The 14,161-nt window shown below is 56.2% G+C and overlaps 1 protein-coding gene across 1 annotated transcript; it reads left to right on the forward strand.

Moving 5' to 3' along the window:
- Window positions 1-11: 11 nt before the first annotated feature.
- Window positions 12-2,587, forward strand: LOC141736855 (myosin-7-like; the record flags this gene model as incomplete). Its single annotated transcript, XM_074571480.1, has 6 exons — window positions 12-236; window positions 453-578; window positions 671-946; window positions 1,852-1,947; window positions 2,168-2,302; window positions 2,394-2,587. Coding segments are annotated over 6 exons (879 nt in total), but the record flags the coding sequence as incomplete, so codon positions are not given.
- Window positions 2,588-14,161: the final 11,574 nt, after the last annotated feature.

Raw genomic sequence — 14,161 nt, forward strand, 5'->3', positions numbered from 1 at the left:
CGTCACTGTTGTTCCGCTCGGTGGCCCTGCAGGACACCCAGCTGCAGCTGGACGACGTGGTGCGGGCCAACGAGGACCTGAAGGAGAACATCGCCATCGTGGAGCGGAGGAACAACCTCCTGCAGGCGGAGCTGGAGGAGCTGCGGGCGGTGGTGGAGCAGACGGAGAGGGCCCGCAAGTTGGCCGAGCAGGAGCTGATTGAGGCCAGCGAGAGGGTCCAGCTCCTCCACTCCCAGGTGAGACCCCACCTTCCTCCAAGGGGTGGTGGACCCTCAAAGCCTGGAGGAACCATGGCCATGGGCTTCTTCTGGGTTGGGTTCCCAAAGATCTCTTCCATCTGGAGAGCCTTGAAGCCTGCAGAGGTGGGAGGGGGGCTCCAAGTCCTGTGTGGCTGGAGAAGGATGGGCCAGCAGCCCCACGGCCACCGCCTGAGGTCTTGTCCTCCCCCCCAGAACACCAGCCTCATCAACCAGAAGAAGAAGATGGAAGGGGACATCTCCCAGCTGCAGGCGGAGGTGGAAGAGGCCATCCAGGAGTGCCGTAACGCCGAGGAGAAGGCCAAGAAGGCCATCACCGACGTGAGTGCCATGGGGGGGACCCACATCCAGGGGGACCTTCCACCACGAGGTGCTGGAGAATGTGTCCTGGAGCTCCTTCTCTCCTGGGGCAGGCAGCCATGATGGCGGAGGAGCTGAAGAAGGAGCAGGACACCAGCGCCCACCTGGAGCGCATGAAGAAGAACATGGAACAGACCATCAAGGACCTGCAGCTGCGTTTGGACGAGGCTGAGCAGTTGGCCCTCAAGGGGGGCAAGAAGCAGGTGCAGAAGCTGGAGGCTCGGGGCAGGGAGCTGGAGAGCGAGCTGGAGGCCGAGCAGAAGCGACACGCCGAGAGCATCAAGGGCCTCCGCAAGTCCGAGCGGCGCGTCAAGGAGCTCAGCTACCAGGTGGGGCCACTGCAGCACAGCCACTGGGTGTCCAGCTGGTGGCCACGGGGACGGGAATGAGCTAGAACATCACCCGCCACCTCTACGTCCATGGAGATAGAAGGTGGTTGGCCTGTGGCCACAGGGACATGGGTGGCCCGGAGGGTTGATCTGGTGGCCATAGGGACATGGTTGACTCAGAAGGTTGATCTGGTGGCCACAGGACATGGGTGACCCAGAGGGTTGACCTGGTGGCTGTAGGGACACGGCTGACCAAGGACATTGGCCTGGTGGCCACAGGGACATGGTTGGCCTGGTGGCCACAGGGACACAGGTCACCCATGACATTGGCCTCATGGCCATAGGGACATGGTTGGACCAGTGGCCATAGGGACACAGTTGACCCAGGGCTTTGGCCTGGTGGCCACGGGGACATGGTTGACCCAGTGGCTATAGGGACATGTTGACCTAGGTCATTGGCCTGGTGCCCACAGGGACATGGGTGACCCAGGACATTGACTTGGTGGCCATAGGAACGTGTTCGACCCAGTGGCCATCAGGACACAGGTGACCCAGAAGGTTGACCTGGTGGCCACAGGGACATGGGTGGTCCGGAAGGTTGACCTGGTGGCCATAGGGACATAGGTGAATCATGACATTGGCCTGGTGGCCATAGGGACACAGGTGATCCAGGACATTGATCTCATGGCCATGAGGACATGGTTGACCGAGGACGTTGACCTGGTGGCCATAAGGACATGGTTGACTCAGAAGGGTGACCTGGTGGCCGCAAGGCGCTGGAGAAGCTGGCCCAGAGCTCGGCCACCACCAGCCCTAGCCCGGGAGGTCCCCGGGCAGGGACACTGAGGCCCAGGAGAGCTGGCCCTGCCCCGGGCCAGGCTCCAGCCCCATCTTCTTCCCCCCAGACGGAGGAGGACAAGAAGAACCTGCTGCGGCTGCAGGACCTGGTGGACAAGCTGCAGATGAAAGTCAAGGCCTATAAACGGCAGGCGGAGGAGGCGGTGGGTGACCGGGGAGGGGTGGGAGGGTGGTGGGACCAGTGGAGGAGAAGGAGGAATGGATGGTGGGACAGAAAGAGGAGATGGAGGGATGGGTGGTGGGACAGGAGGAGAAGGAGGGATGGATGGTGGGATGGAGGGATGGATGGTGGTATGGATGGACAGCTGGTGGCTGTGGGGCAGCCCTACTGAGGCCCCCCACCTCCCTGCCCCCCACCCCCAGGAGGACCAGGCCAACACCAACCTGGCCAAGTTCCGCAAGGCGCAGCACGAGTTGGAGGAGGCGGAGGAACGCGCCGACATCGCTGAGTCCCAGGTCAACAAGCTGCGGGCCAAGAGCCGGGACATCGGGGCCAAGGTGAGACCTCCCCCCCTTAACCCCATGGCTGCCCCACGGCTGACCCACAACCTGCCCCGAGCCCCACCATCTTCTCTCCCACCCCCCGCAGAAGCTGCACGACGAGGAGTGATGCCCCGCCGCCGCCACGAGTGACCCCAACCCCTCCCCCATCCAAGATGGGGGTCCCTAACGATGTAGTTAATTAGTTAATGACCCCATGGAAGGACCCGAGTGTCCGGGAGGGACGAGGGACACAATGTCTCCTCGCCCACGCCACCCCATGAAGCCCATGAGCACGGAGAAGCAGCAGTGGTTGAAATGGTTTTGATGGGGACCCAAATTTAGGGGGGTGGGGCGTGGGGCGGGGCCGTGGGGTGGGGCCAGGTCACAAAAAGGGGGTGGGGCTTGTGGGGGGTGGGGTTTGGGGCCATGGAGGGGGACACTCGCAAAGGTGGTGGTGGCCAAGGCGTGCCGGGAGGTGGCCCCAGGGCCACCAGAGCCACGAGGAGGAAGATGCTGATGGCCTGGAGGAGGTGCTGGGGGGGGAATGCCATGGGGGGGACATTGGGGACACCATGGGGACATCATGGAGGACACCATGGGGACATGGCGGGGGATGTGAGAGGGGACACTATGGTGGGACACCAGGAGGTGGCCAAGATGGAGACCAGGGGGATACACCATGGGGACATTGGGGACACAAAGGGGACACGATGGGGCCATGAGAGGGGACACAATGGGGGGAGACCAGGAGATGCCAAGGTGGATATGGAGGAGCTGTTACAGGGTGACACCATGGGGACATCAGGGGGGCATATGAGAGGGGACACTATGGTGGGACACCAGGAGCTGGCCAAGATGGAGACCAAGGGGATACACCGTGGGGACATTGGGGACAGGAAGGGGACATGATGGGGGGACACCAGGAGATGCCAAGGTGGATATGGAGGAGCTGTTACAGGGTGACACCATGGGGACATGATGGGGCCATGAGAGGGGACACTATGGTGGAACACCGTAGGGACATTGGGGACACCATGGAGGACACTGTGGGGCCGTGAGAGGAGACACTATGGGGTGACACCAGGAGATGCCGAGGCGGACACCAAGGGGACACCATGGGGGGACACCACCGTGGGGCCATGATGGGACACCACAGGGGGGACAACATGGGGACGTTGGTGACATCATGGGGGCCACCACGGGGGAGCCACCAGGAGGTGCCGGGCTGGACGTGGAGGGGATGCATGGGGCAGAGGTGGGGCAGGGGGTGGGGGGCAGCAGCCCCCAGTCCGCCCCAGTTGTGCCCGGTGCCCCCCACCCCCAACCCCCCCACCCCAGTCCCTCCCAGTTCTGGGGGACTGGGGGGGATGTGGCCCCGCGGGGGAACTGGGAGGGGATGGGGGGGCACTGGGATGAACCGGAGGGGGCACTGGGACTAACTGGGGGGCACTGGGAGCCCCCCCCACCCCCAACATCTCCTGGGAACCCCCAAGATCTCCCCGTCTCCTGGAGGGATCATGAATGGCGTCTCCCCTCGTGCCGTATGGCCGTACTGCGCGTGCGCCTCCCTCGTGCCGTACGGCTGTACTGCGCATGCGCGCCGCCATTGTGCCGTACAGCTGTACTGCGCATGCGCGCCGCCATTGTGCCGTACGGCCGTACTGCGCGTGCGCCTCCCTTGTGCCGTACGGCTGTACTGCGCATGCGTGCTGCCATTGTGCCGTACGGCTGTACTGCGCATGCGTGCTGCCATTGTGCCGTACGGCTGTACTGCAGATGCGCGCCGCCATTGTGCCGTACGGCCATACTGCGCATGCGCGGTGTCCCGCCTGCAAGTAGCGCGTGGCGGCCGCTAAACGGCAGCAGCCGCCCTCGGTGCTCTGGAATTCCTGTTCCGGCTGCCATCCGGTCTGGATGCGGACTCCGCCGTCTGCTGCCCTGGAGGACAGGAGGTGTCCAGGCACACTGTGAAATCTCTTGGTGTTTGCATTGATTGTATCATCAAGGCAGTGAGTAAAGATCCCTGTGTGACGTGCTCCATGTCCATGCAATGCCTGCAGCTGTTGTGTGGAGAAGGGACAGACCTCGCCTCTCTGATGACACCTGATGACTGATGCCTCTGACTGAAGGCACCAGCCAAGGGAACACACACCCAGCTGCACTCTCTGCGACGCCATTAGAGTCACTGGAGATCTGGTAAATTGAGCTGATGGTAAAGAGAGAGACCAAGCTCTACCTGTGGCCCAGGACTGCCGTCACTCATATGAATTCCTCCAAAAACTGCCATGAACGTAAAAATAGAAGAAGAGTTTTTGGCCCTGATTTGGGCATCAGCTGTCATTTCACTTGGCCAAAGGACATTCCCACCAGGCTCAATCATGATCCCTGAGACATTGCCCTGTCTCTATGAACGGCTCCAGCAGAGCTTGCAGTTATCTAATAATAAGACCAAAAAAGGTGATATTTCGATGTAACTTTGAGAGGAGAATTAAAGCTTCGTGTGCACAGGCCCTGGTCCTTGTGTGGGGGGATTTCACCCACCCTGACATCTGCTGGAGGGACAACACAGCAAGGCACCAGCAATCCAGGATGTTCCTGGCATGCATTGATGACAACTCCCTCCTCCAAATGGTAGAGGAACCAGCAAGAAAAGGTGCTCTGCTGGACCGTGTTCTCACCAAGAGGTAAAGGCTGGTGACCAACATGAGGCTCAGGGATAACCTGGGCTGCTGTGACCACGAAGCAATAGAATTTAAGATCCTCAGGGCAACTAGGAGGATGTATTCCAAGGTTACGACCCTGGACTTCAGGCACGCAGACTCTGATTGCTTCAGGGATCTGCTGGCCAAAGTGCCGTGGGACAAAGCCCTACAGGGAAGGGGGGCCCAGGACAGCTGGTCAGTATTCAAGGATCACCTTCTCCGTGTCCAGGAGCAAACTATACTGACAAAGAGGAAGGCAGGAAAGAATGCTAGGAGACCTGCCTGGATGAACAAGGAGCTCCTGGACACACTGTCACACGAAAAGAAACTTTAGAAGGAGTGGAAGAAAGGACAGCTGGAATGGGGGGCATACGAGGAAGCTGTCCGAGTAGGAAGAGACCTGGTGAGAAAAGCTAAAGCACAGTTAGAATTAAATCTAGCCAAGGAGATCAAGGGAAACAGCAAACATTTCTGTAGGTACATTAATGGTAAGAAGACTAGGGAGGGTGTGGACCCCCACAGAAAGGAAATGGGGCAGCTGGTGACAAGTGATATGGGGAAGGCCAAGGTTCTCAACAACTTCTTTTCCTCAGTCTTCACTGTCAAGGGCCCCAGCCACACTCCCGGAGTCACAGAAGACAATGGCAGGGGTTGGACAGAACTGCCCATCACAAGTGAAGATCAGGTTCGTGACCAGCTGATGAACCTGAAAGTGACCAAGTCCATGGGACCTGATCCCATCGGGTACTGAAGGAACTGGCGGATGAGGTTGCTAAACTGCTCTCTATTGTATTCCAAATATGGCAGTCTGGTGAAGTCCCCACTGACTGGAAAAGGGGAAACATAATCCCCATTTTCAAAAAGGAAAGAAGGAGGAACCAGGGAACTCTAGGCCAGTCAGTCTCACCTCCGTGCCTGGTAAGATTACGGAGCAGATCCTCCTGGAGGCTCTGCCGAGGCAGCAGAATACCGAAGAGGTGATTGGGTACAATCAACATGGTTTCACCAAGGGCAAATCCTGCCTGGCAAACCTGGTGGTGTTCTATGAGAAGGTCACAACATCAATAGACAAGGGGAGAGCAACTTATGTAATTTACCTGGACCTGAGCAAAGCCTTTGACACTGTCCCACATGACATCCTGGTCTCCAAGCTGATAAAATATGGGTTTGATGGATGGACAATTCAGTGGATAAAGAACTGGCTTGATGGCCACACCCAAAGAGTGGCCGTCAATGGGTCCACGTCCAAGTGGAGGCCAGTGACAAGTGGGGTCCCTCAAGGATCAGCACTGGGACCGGTCTTGTTTAACATCTTCGTCAGTGACATGGACAGTGGCATAGAGTGCACCCTCAGCAAGTTTGCTGACGACACCAAGCTGTGTGGGGCGGCTGACACGCTGGAGGGAAGGGATGCCATCCAGAGGGACCTGGACAAGCTGGAGAGGTGGGCCCATGCCAACCTCATGAAGTTCAACAAGACCAAGTGCAAGGTCCTCTATCTGGGTTGGGGCAATTCCAAGCACCGCTATAGGCTGGGCAGCGACTGGCTCGAGAGCAGCCCTGAAGAAAAGGACTTGGGGGTGCTGGTGGACGAGAGGCTCCGCATGAGCCATCAGTGTGAACTAGCAGCCCAGAAAGCCAATTGTCTCCTGAGCTACTCCACTCTCGTGAGACACCACCTGGAATACTGCGTCCAGTTCTGGAGCACCTACTACAAGAGAGATACGGACGTGCTGGAACGTGTCCATAGAAGGGCCACGAGGGTGATCCGAGGGCTGGAGCACCTCTCCTATGAGGACAGACTGAGGGAGTTGGGGTTGTTCAGTCAGCAGAAAAGAAGGCTCCGAGGAGACCTTGTAGTGGCCTACCAGTATCTTACGGGGGCCTACAAGAAGCTGGTGAGGGACTTTTTAGGATGTCGGGTAATGGTAGGACTAGAGGGAATGGATTAAAATTAGAGATGGGTCGATTCAGACTGGACGTTAGGAAGAAGTTCTTTACCATGAGGGTGGTGAGACACTGGAACAGGTTGCCCAGAGAGGTGGTGGAAGCCCCATCCCTGGGAGTTTTTAATGCCAGGCTGGACGGGGCTCTGAGCAACCTGATCTAGTGGGAGATGTCCCTGCCCAGGGCAGGGGGGTTGGAACTAGATGATCTTTAAGGTCCCTTCCAACCCTGACAATTCTATGATTCTGTGATTCTAAATGGTTTTTGATTGTCCTTCCTGGTATTGTCCCACTTGTGATGGGGCTGATGGCCAGTGCTATCCTGGAGAGGAACCTGGAGTTGCCAGGAGAGCTCAGGGGATCTCCCAGAAAAGTACGTGAGTCTGGATGAGCAGTGATTGGCACCTCATCAAATGAGTGACCATCCAAGGCGGAGTGTCCTTGAAGGAAAGGTGAACCTGAAGAGCCCATGGGCTAACGAGGCTCCTGCAATGCCAGGATCCAGCAGGCAAAAGAGACATAAGACTAAACAATGGTTCAGCCCAGTGTCCTGGAAACCCTGTGGGATTGATCTAGGGCAGCCCTTCCCTGCCCTTTCAGACACCGGAGACACCCCATTGTCCTGCCAAGCCGTTTCCTTGGCTACTGAGCAATGAGGGAAGATGGAAGGGGGCTCAGCACCAGTGACCCCTTTCTGGCTGGGTCTGCTCCTCACCCCGACCAGCATGGCCAGTGCAGGGTCACCCCATGGCCCCAGGGGACCACAGCCCCCTCCCTCTGCAGAGCAGCACCACCAGCTCAGGGCCCTGCAGGGAGCATGCGGTGGGAACCAGGAATGTCCAGCCAGGCCAGCCTGGACACGCTCACCTGGGGAAAGGCTCTCCAGGAGAAGGGGTGTCCCTGGAGAAGAGCTGGGGAGCATTTCTGTGCCTGCAGGGAGGAATCCATGAGAAGGAGAAACCTCCTTCTGCAGGCCCCCACTCTGGGCAGGCTGCTCTGTGCCTGGAGCAGGACTCTTGTGCTGGCCTGGGGAGAGGGGCTGGCACTGAGGGGACACAGACCATCTGTGGCCCAGGCACTGCAGGAGGCCACCAAAAGAGGAGGGCTGAGGGGAACAGAGCCCTGAGGGCTGCCAGGGCACTTTGCCAGGGCCATGTCTCCCCACCCTTGACCACACCTGTCCCATGCGGTTCCAGCACGGTGGGGCCATCGAACAGTGAATGGGGCAGTAGGGCTGGCCTTTCCTTGTGAGGGTGCTGCTCCCTGAGGACCTGAGAACCCGTGAGCAAGCTCAGAGGTGTTTGAAGGCCTGTGTTCCAGAGCACCCCTTAGGCCAGCAGAGGGTTGATGACCAGGCTTGGTTCCTGTGAGGTCCCAAGTACGGGACATGCCAGCAGCATGGGTATGAATGCAACACACAGGATGGACCATGCCAGCATGTGTGGAACATGCCAGCAGCTAGAGGTTGCTTCTGAGGTTATGGTTCCTTGGGCACATGATTGTCCAGCAGCAGGCTCATGACTGGGGTCTGTGTTTGTGAGGTCATTTCCTTCTGCATACGTTTTTAGGCCAGGATGAGGCTTGTGTCTGCGTTTGGTGCCTGTGAGGTCTCTTCTTCCTGGAAACTTTCCTGGACTCTTCCGTAGGTGGTGGGACGTCCACACTAAAGGTCCCAGGGCTTCAGCAATCTTTTCCCTTCTCAGCAGTGAAGTGTCTTGGGCTTTCTCTTCCCTGAGTTGGGATTTCTGGACTCACTGGAGGGATTTCCAGCAGAGCCAAGATGCCTGGGTCCCTAACCCCGGTCCTGTATGGGGGTGGGCATGGCGAGTGTGTGATGCCCATCACTGTCTGGCGAGTTGGTATCCTCCATCCTATGGCAGCCATTGTATTTCCTGCAGTAGCAGGATCCCTTTCCACAAGTCCTGCAGAAGGAGTCGGAGATGAGTCCATGTCTTTGCATGTCAAAGAGCAGAGTGTGAGGGTGGACAGACGTCAGTGAGTGTCTGTCAGGGTGAGAGCAAGGTGGGGAAGGGAGATGGGTGTCTCCAGCCTGCAGGGAAAAAGAAGCAGCTGTGGGACAGCGTAGGACAAGCTGTGGTGGGGATGGCAAAGGGCACTGGCAAGGCTGGAAGTCACCAAGAAAACCCAAGTCATTGTCCCCTGGGGCACAGCAATGGTCTCTGCCACCAAGGCCTGTGAGGAGACATGTTGTCCTAAGGCACTGGGGGGGCCTCCTGGCCTCCTTGCACACCCCCAGCAAGGCTGGGCACTGTCCCACCGGTGTCCTTCACTCAGCATCACACCCCCCACCTCCCCCTGCCCCAGGAAGAGCCCTGAGCCATGCGGGAGGGGCGGGATCTGCCTTGCCAGGGCCTGGGGCTCAGGGCTTGGCCTTTCTGCTCCATCAAACAAAGCCAGGGCTTTCTCAGCAGCTCAGCTGCCTGCACAGCACCTTTGCCTGCCTGCAATCATGGCCTCCTCTCAGCTGCTCTAACGAGCCCCTGGGGAGGCTTTCTCAGGGTTTGCCTCAGAGGGACTCATTCATACCTCAAGGTACTTTCTTTCTTCTCACTTTGACTTCCTGAGAGCTTTGTGCAACCTGAGGCTCAAGGGCTCAGCACCAAATGCACCATGGGGCTCATTGCAACAAAGAAAGCCTGAACAGACCATGTCTCTTCCCGTAATTCTTTTCTGCTCTTGTACAATTAACGATGTTTCCTAGTGTACTTATGGAGAAAGATTTCAGAGACCTTCTACTAAAAAGGACTTTCTGTTTTCAAGGGTGTAGTTTGTAATTTTTTAGTTTAGAGAAGAGGTGAGAGCAGCATTCTCTGACTGATATGGATGCAGGGTCTCTCCTAAGGAGATCTGGGCTGGTGGCAGAAGCTGTCCCTTGAGGTGTGACCCAGGATGGCCAACCTTGCTCCTCACCTCCCCAACCCCACCATGGCTCTCATCGGCCACCTGGGACTTGTATCCTTTTTCCCTCCATCAGACTTGTCCACCGCAGTCTGCAGCTGGATGTTCCAGCTCCTTTGCACCAGCTCCCACCTGCTTTCCTCAGAGACCTGCTGCACACAGGCAAACAGGGATGTTTTTATTTTTGAACCAACAAAATAAAACTGATAAGGTTCACCATTAAAATAAAACGCTCCTCAACTGTGTGCCAAGTACAGTCTGCCACCAATGAGGTTCACCTTCCACAAGGCATAACCATGCAAGAAATATTTTAGAGAGATGAAAAATTATCAAATCAGCAAAACTAAAGAATGTGCAGAATGAGACAGACTGTTGAGAGACAGGCAAGCTTTTAACTCCATGAATCTCAAAGTATCAACTGGACTGTTGAGAGGTGTCTGAATGATGAAAGAGGAAGGGGAAGGGGAATCTACAGAGCTGTTGCAAGTGCTTCTGTGCAGATGCGCTGCTGGAAAGGTGACTTCAGACAGGGTCAGTTTAGTTGGGAGAGGTGGGAATACATGAAGGATGAGGGAGATTAAATGCACAGCCTGATCCAGAGAGTACTGACACTGCAAACAGAGTGGAAGGTCAATAGCTCTCCTCTTGATATTAATGCACTTCCTGAAAACTCATTTTGATCTTGTGGGAAAACACTGATAGTTTTTAAAGTTTTCAATGTTTTCAGCTGATGATGTCATGCTCATAAGTTTTAACATTTGTTTCTCAGGTTTTCAAGCAGACCTCCGCTGTCTGCCCATCAGTATCCGGTGGTACTTCCAGAGGATCCAGCATCTCTGAAGTGCATGCCTGGGACTGGCCTCTGCCAGCTTCAGCCCTGAAGTGGCCAGGCAGGTGGACTGAATGAACACTGAAGGCTCCTTCCAATTTAAATATTCTCCTTCCTCTCCTCTCCTCTCCTCTCCTCTCCTCTCCTCTCCTCTCCTCTCCTCTCCTCTCCTCTCCTCTCCTCTCCTCTCCTCTCCTCTCCTCTCCTCTCCTCTCCTCTCCTCTCCTCTCCTCTCCTCTCCTCTCCTCTCCTCTCCTCTCCTCTCCTCTCCTCTCCTCTCCTCTCCTCTCCTCTCCTCTCTTTTCCCCAGTTGTCAGGGAGTTTCTTTGATCACTGGAGAGGGGTAGAGGTAGGAAAAGCTAACATGCTTGGGTTGTTGCTTGTGAGGTCACCTCATGACAGCAAGGTGATTGGTCAGGAGAAGGCAGACATCATGAGGTCATCAAGGACATCAGATGGGAAGGCTGCAGACAGATGACTGGGGCCCTGGTGAGGCCCTGCTCTGGGCTGAAGCCACCAGCACATGCCATGGGAACCTATGGGTTGTGGCATGAGAAATGTGACAGAGAACAGCGTGAGAAGGGACCAGCAGTATGGGCAGCTGCCTGTGTCCGTATCACAGGGTCCGTATGGCCTGGGTCTCACAGGCGGCTGCAGATGTGAGAAGTGGCCAAACTGCACAGAGGGGAAGCACTGGGGATCTCCTGGGCAGTCAAGTCTTGCAAGGGAAGTGCCTAGGGAAGCCATCAGTGATGCCACTGAAGTCCCAGAGGACCTAGGCAATGGTATCAAGTGTAGTGTAGTGTAGTAGTATCCAAACTATCAAATTGTGTACAAATGGGTAAAACCTGAGACTATTAGGCAAAAAGTAATTGGTGTGGGTTACGAATTGGGGAGGAGACTGGGGCAGGGAAAGGGAGGGATCAAGGTCGATTGTGGAGAAGAAGCCTATGGAAGATGTGGAGGAGGGGGATTCAAGGTGCCAGCTGCCCATGGGGAGGTGGTTGGTCAGTGCTGGTCTGGCCAAACCCCACACCTCATCACCGTGGTCAGTCCTGCAGTACTGGTTTCAGTTGGGGTGGAGTTAATTATCTGCCTAGTAACTTGTATGGGGCTGTGTTTTAGACTTGTGATGAAAACAGTGTTGGTAACACACCAATGTTTCAGTCATTGCTGAGCCGTGCTTGCACAGCACCAAGGCCTTTTCTGCTCCTCACCCCACCCCACCAGCGACTAGGCTGGGGGTGCACAAGGAGTTGAGAGGGGACACAGCCAGGGCAGCTGAGCCCAACTGACCAAAGGGATATTCCATACCACAGGGCATTGCGCTCAGCAAAAAAATCTGTGGGAAGAAGGAGGAAAGGAGTAGCGTTCAGAGTCACGGGATTTGTCTTCCCAAGTCATCGTTATGCGTGATGGAGCCCTGCTTTCCTGGAAAGTGCTAAATATCTGCCTGCTGATGGGAAGCAGTGAATTAATGCCTTGTTTTCCTTTGCTTGCACACACAGCGTTTTCTTTCCCTGTCAAACTGTCTTTATCTCAACCCATGGGTTGTCTCACTTTTACCTTTCTGATCCTCTCCCTCATTGTACTGTGGGGGAGCGCGCGGGCGACTGTGTGGTGCTTAGCTGCCGACTAGGGTTAAACTATGATGTTTACTTAACTCTGCTCCTGTCTGTTTGCTGTGTGAGTGGGCTTACTGTTGTTTGTGTGGTTTTGGCATGAATGTATGTACAGTCTTTGGTGGTCGATTATAAGTGGGACTAGCGAGGAGGAGAAGGACACCGGGCTCTGGAGAGGCCCAGGGCTGGAGCTGCCAAGTAGGTAACGGCTCTGAGCCTGAGCTGGGCACCTGGTCAGACCCAAAGCCCAGGCACACCCTGGAGGAAGTGCAGGGGTGTGTGTGAAGCTCAGAGCACAGCTTTAACACATAGGGTGTTTTGGGTGCTTGGTGCCTGGTGTCTTTGTGACAAGTTTGCCCCTGGCCCTGGTGCCACAGCTGAGGTGCTGCAGCCCAAATGGGCGCCGTTGTCCTCAGTGCTTGGTCTATCACCTCACCCTCACCCTAGCATGAGCCCAGCTCCAGAACAGACATCCACACCTAGGGCACCCAGCACCCCAGGAGAGGGATCCAGGGTGCCAGGAAAAGAAACCCAGGGATCTGGGTCAAGGGACCCAGGTATCCATAATAGGAGATGCAGACATCTGGGAGAGGACCCATGGAGCTGGGACAAGGGACCGAGGCCTCTGGAGTAGGAGACCCAGGCATGTGGGAGAAGACCCAGGCATCCAGTATAGGGGACCCAGGTGTCTGTGATAGGGACCCGGGCACCTGCGATGGACCCAGGTCTCCACAAGTAGAGACCGAGGCAGTGCAGAAAGTGAACTGAGGCATCAGGGTCCTTTACTTGGATGCCTGGGTCCTCTTTCCCAGACACTTGGATCCCCTGTCCCAGATGCCTGGGTCCACTGCTCTGGATGCCTGTGTCCTCTCCCAAATGTCTGCCTCCCCTCCGCAACACCTGGTTCCCCTATCCCAGACACATGGGTCCCCTATCCCAGATGCCTGGGTCCTGCCCCAGACACCTGGGTCGTCTCTCCTAGATGCCTGTGTCCATTATCTATCACAGATGCCTGGGTTCCTTTTCCTGGACACCTGTGTCCCCTCATGGATTCCTGGGTCGCCTGTCCTGAATACCTGGGTCCCTTAGGTGATGGATGTCCATTTCAGAGCTGGGCTCATGCGAGGGTGAGGGTGAGGTGGTAGAGCAAGCACTGAGGACAGTGGCGCCCATTTGGGCTGCAGCACCTCAGCTGTGGCACCAGGGCCAGGGGCAAACTTGTCACAAAGACACCTGGCACCACGCACCCAAGATCCCCTATGTGTAAAAACTGTGCTTCAGAGCTGAGACATGCTGCAGTGGACGGCAGGTGGCAACGTCATGATGAGATGAGCTCTACATGTAGATGATGAGGTTGACGACATGAGGTGCCCACAGAGTCATCAGGCTATGCTTTTGAAAACACCTCATGGAAACAGGGCTCTATTGCGAAGGCCTGTCAGGAGAGGGCTTTGCTGTCTGGGGTGTCTCTGCAGCCCAGGAGGGCCTGTGGATGAGGTGGAGCTGATTTCCAAGAAAGACCAGGTGGTGCTGAAAATGTCCTTGACTATGGGCATCCTGTGATTCAGGAGTGTAGGAATGTGTCTGAGAGAAAATGGTCACGTGAGCCAGCCTCCCTACTATGAGAGATTAGATTAAGGGCAAAACAGGTGGTAGAAGATGGAATTAGTACATGGGAAAAACGGGGACTGAGAAGGTAGAAAACATGTTGTGCTAATGACTAAGCAATTTACTATGTGAATTCTTGTAACCAACCTGATCTGTGAATGAACTGCATGGACAGCGCGTGAACAGAGACTGTAAGCCAATCATATAGCTGCCGCTAGCGCGTGCTCTTATTGCCTGTCTATATATAC

The sequence above is a fragment of the Larus michahellis genome, unplaced genomic scaffold (genome assembly GCF_964199755.1).
Source record: "Larus michahellis unplaced genomic scaffold, bLarMic1.1 SCAFFOLD_35, whole genome shotgun sequence".
Classification (NCBI taxonomy): domain Eukaryota; kingdom Metazoa; phylum Chordata; class Aves; order Charadriiformes; family Laridae; genus Larus; species Larus michahellis.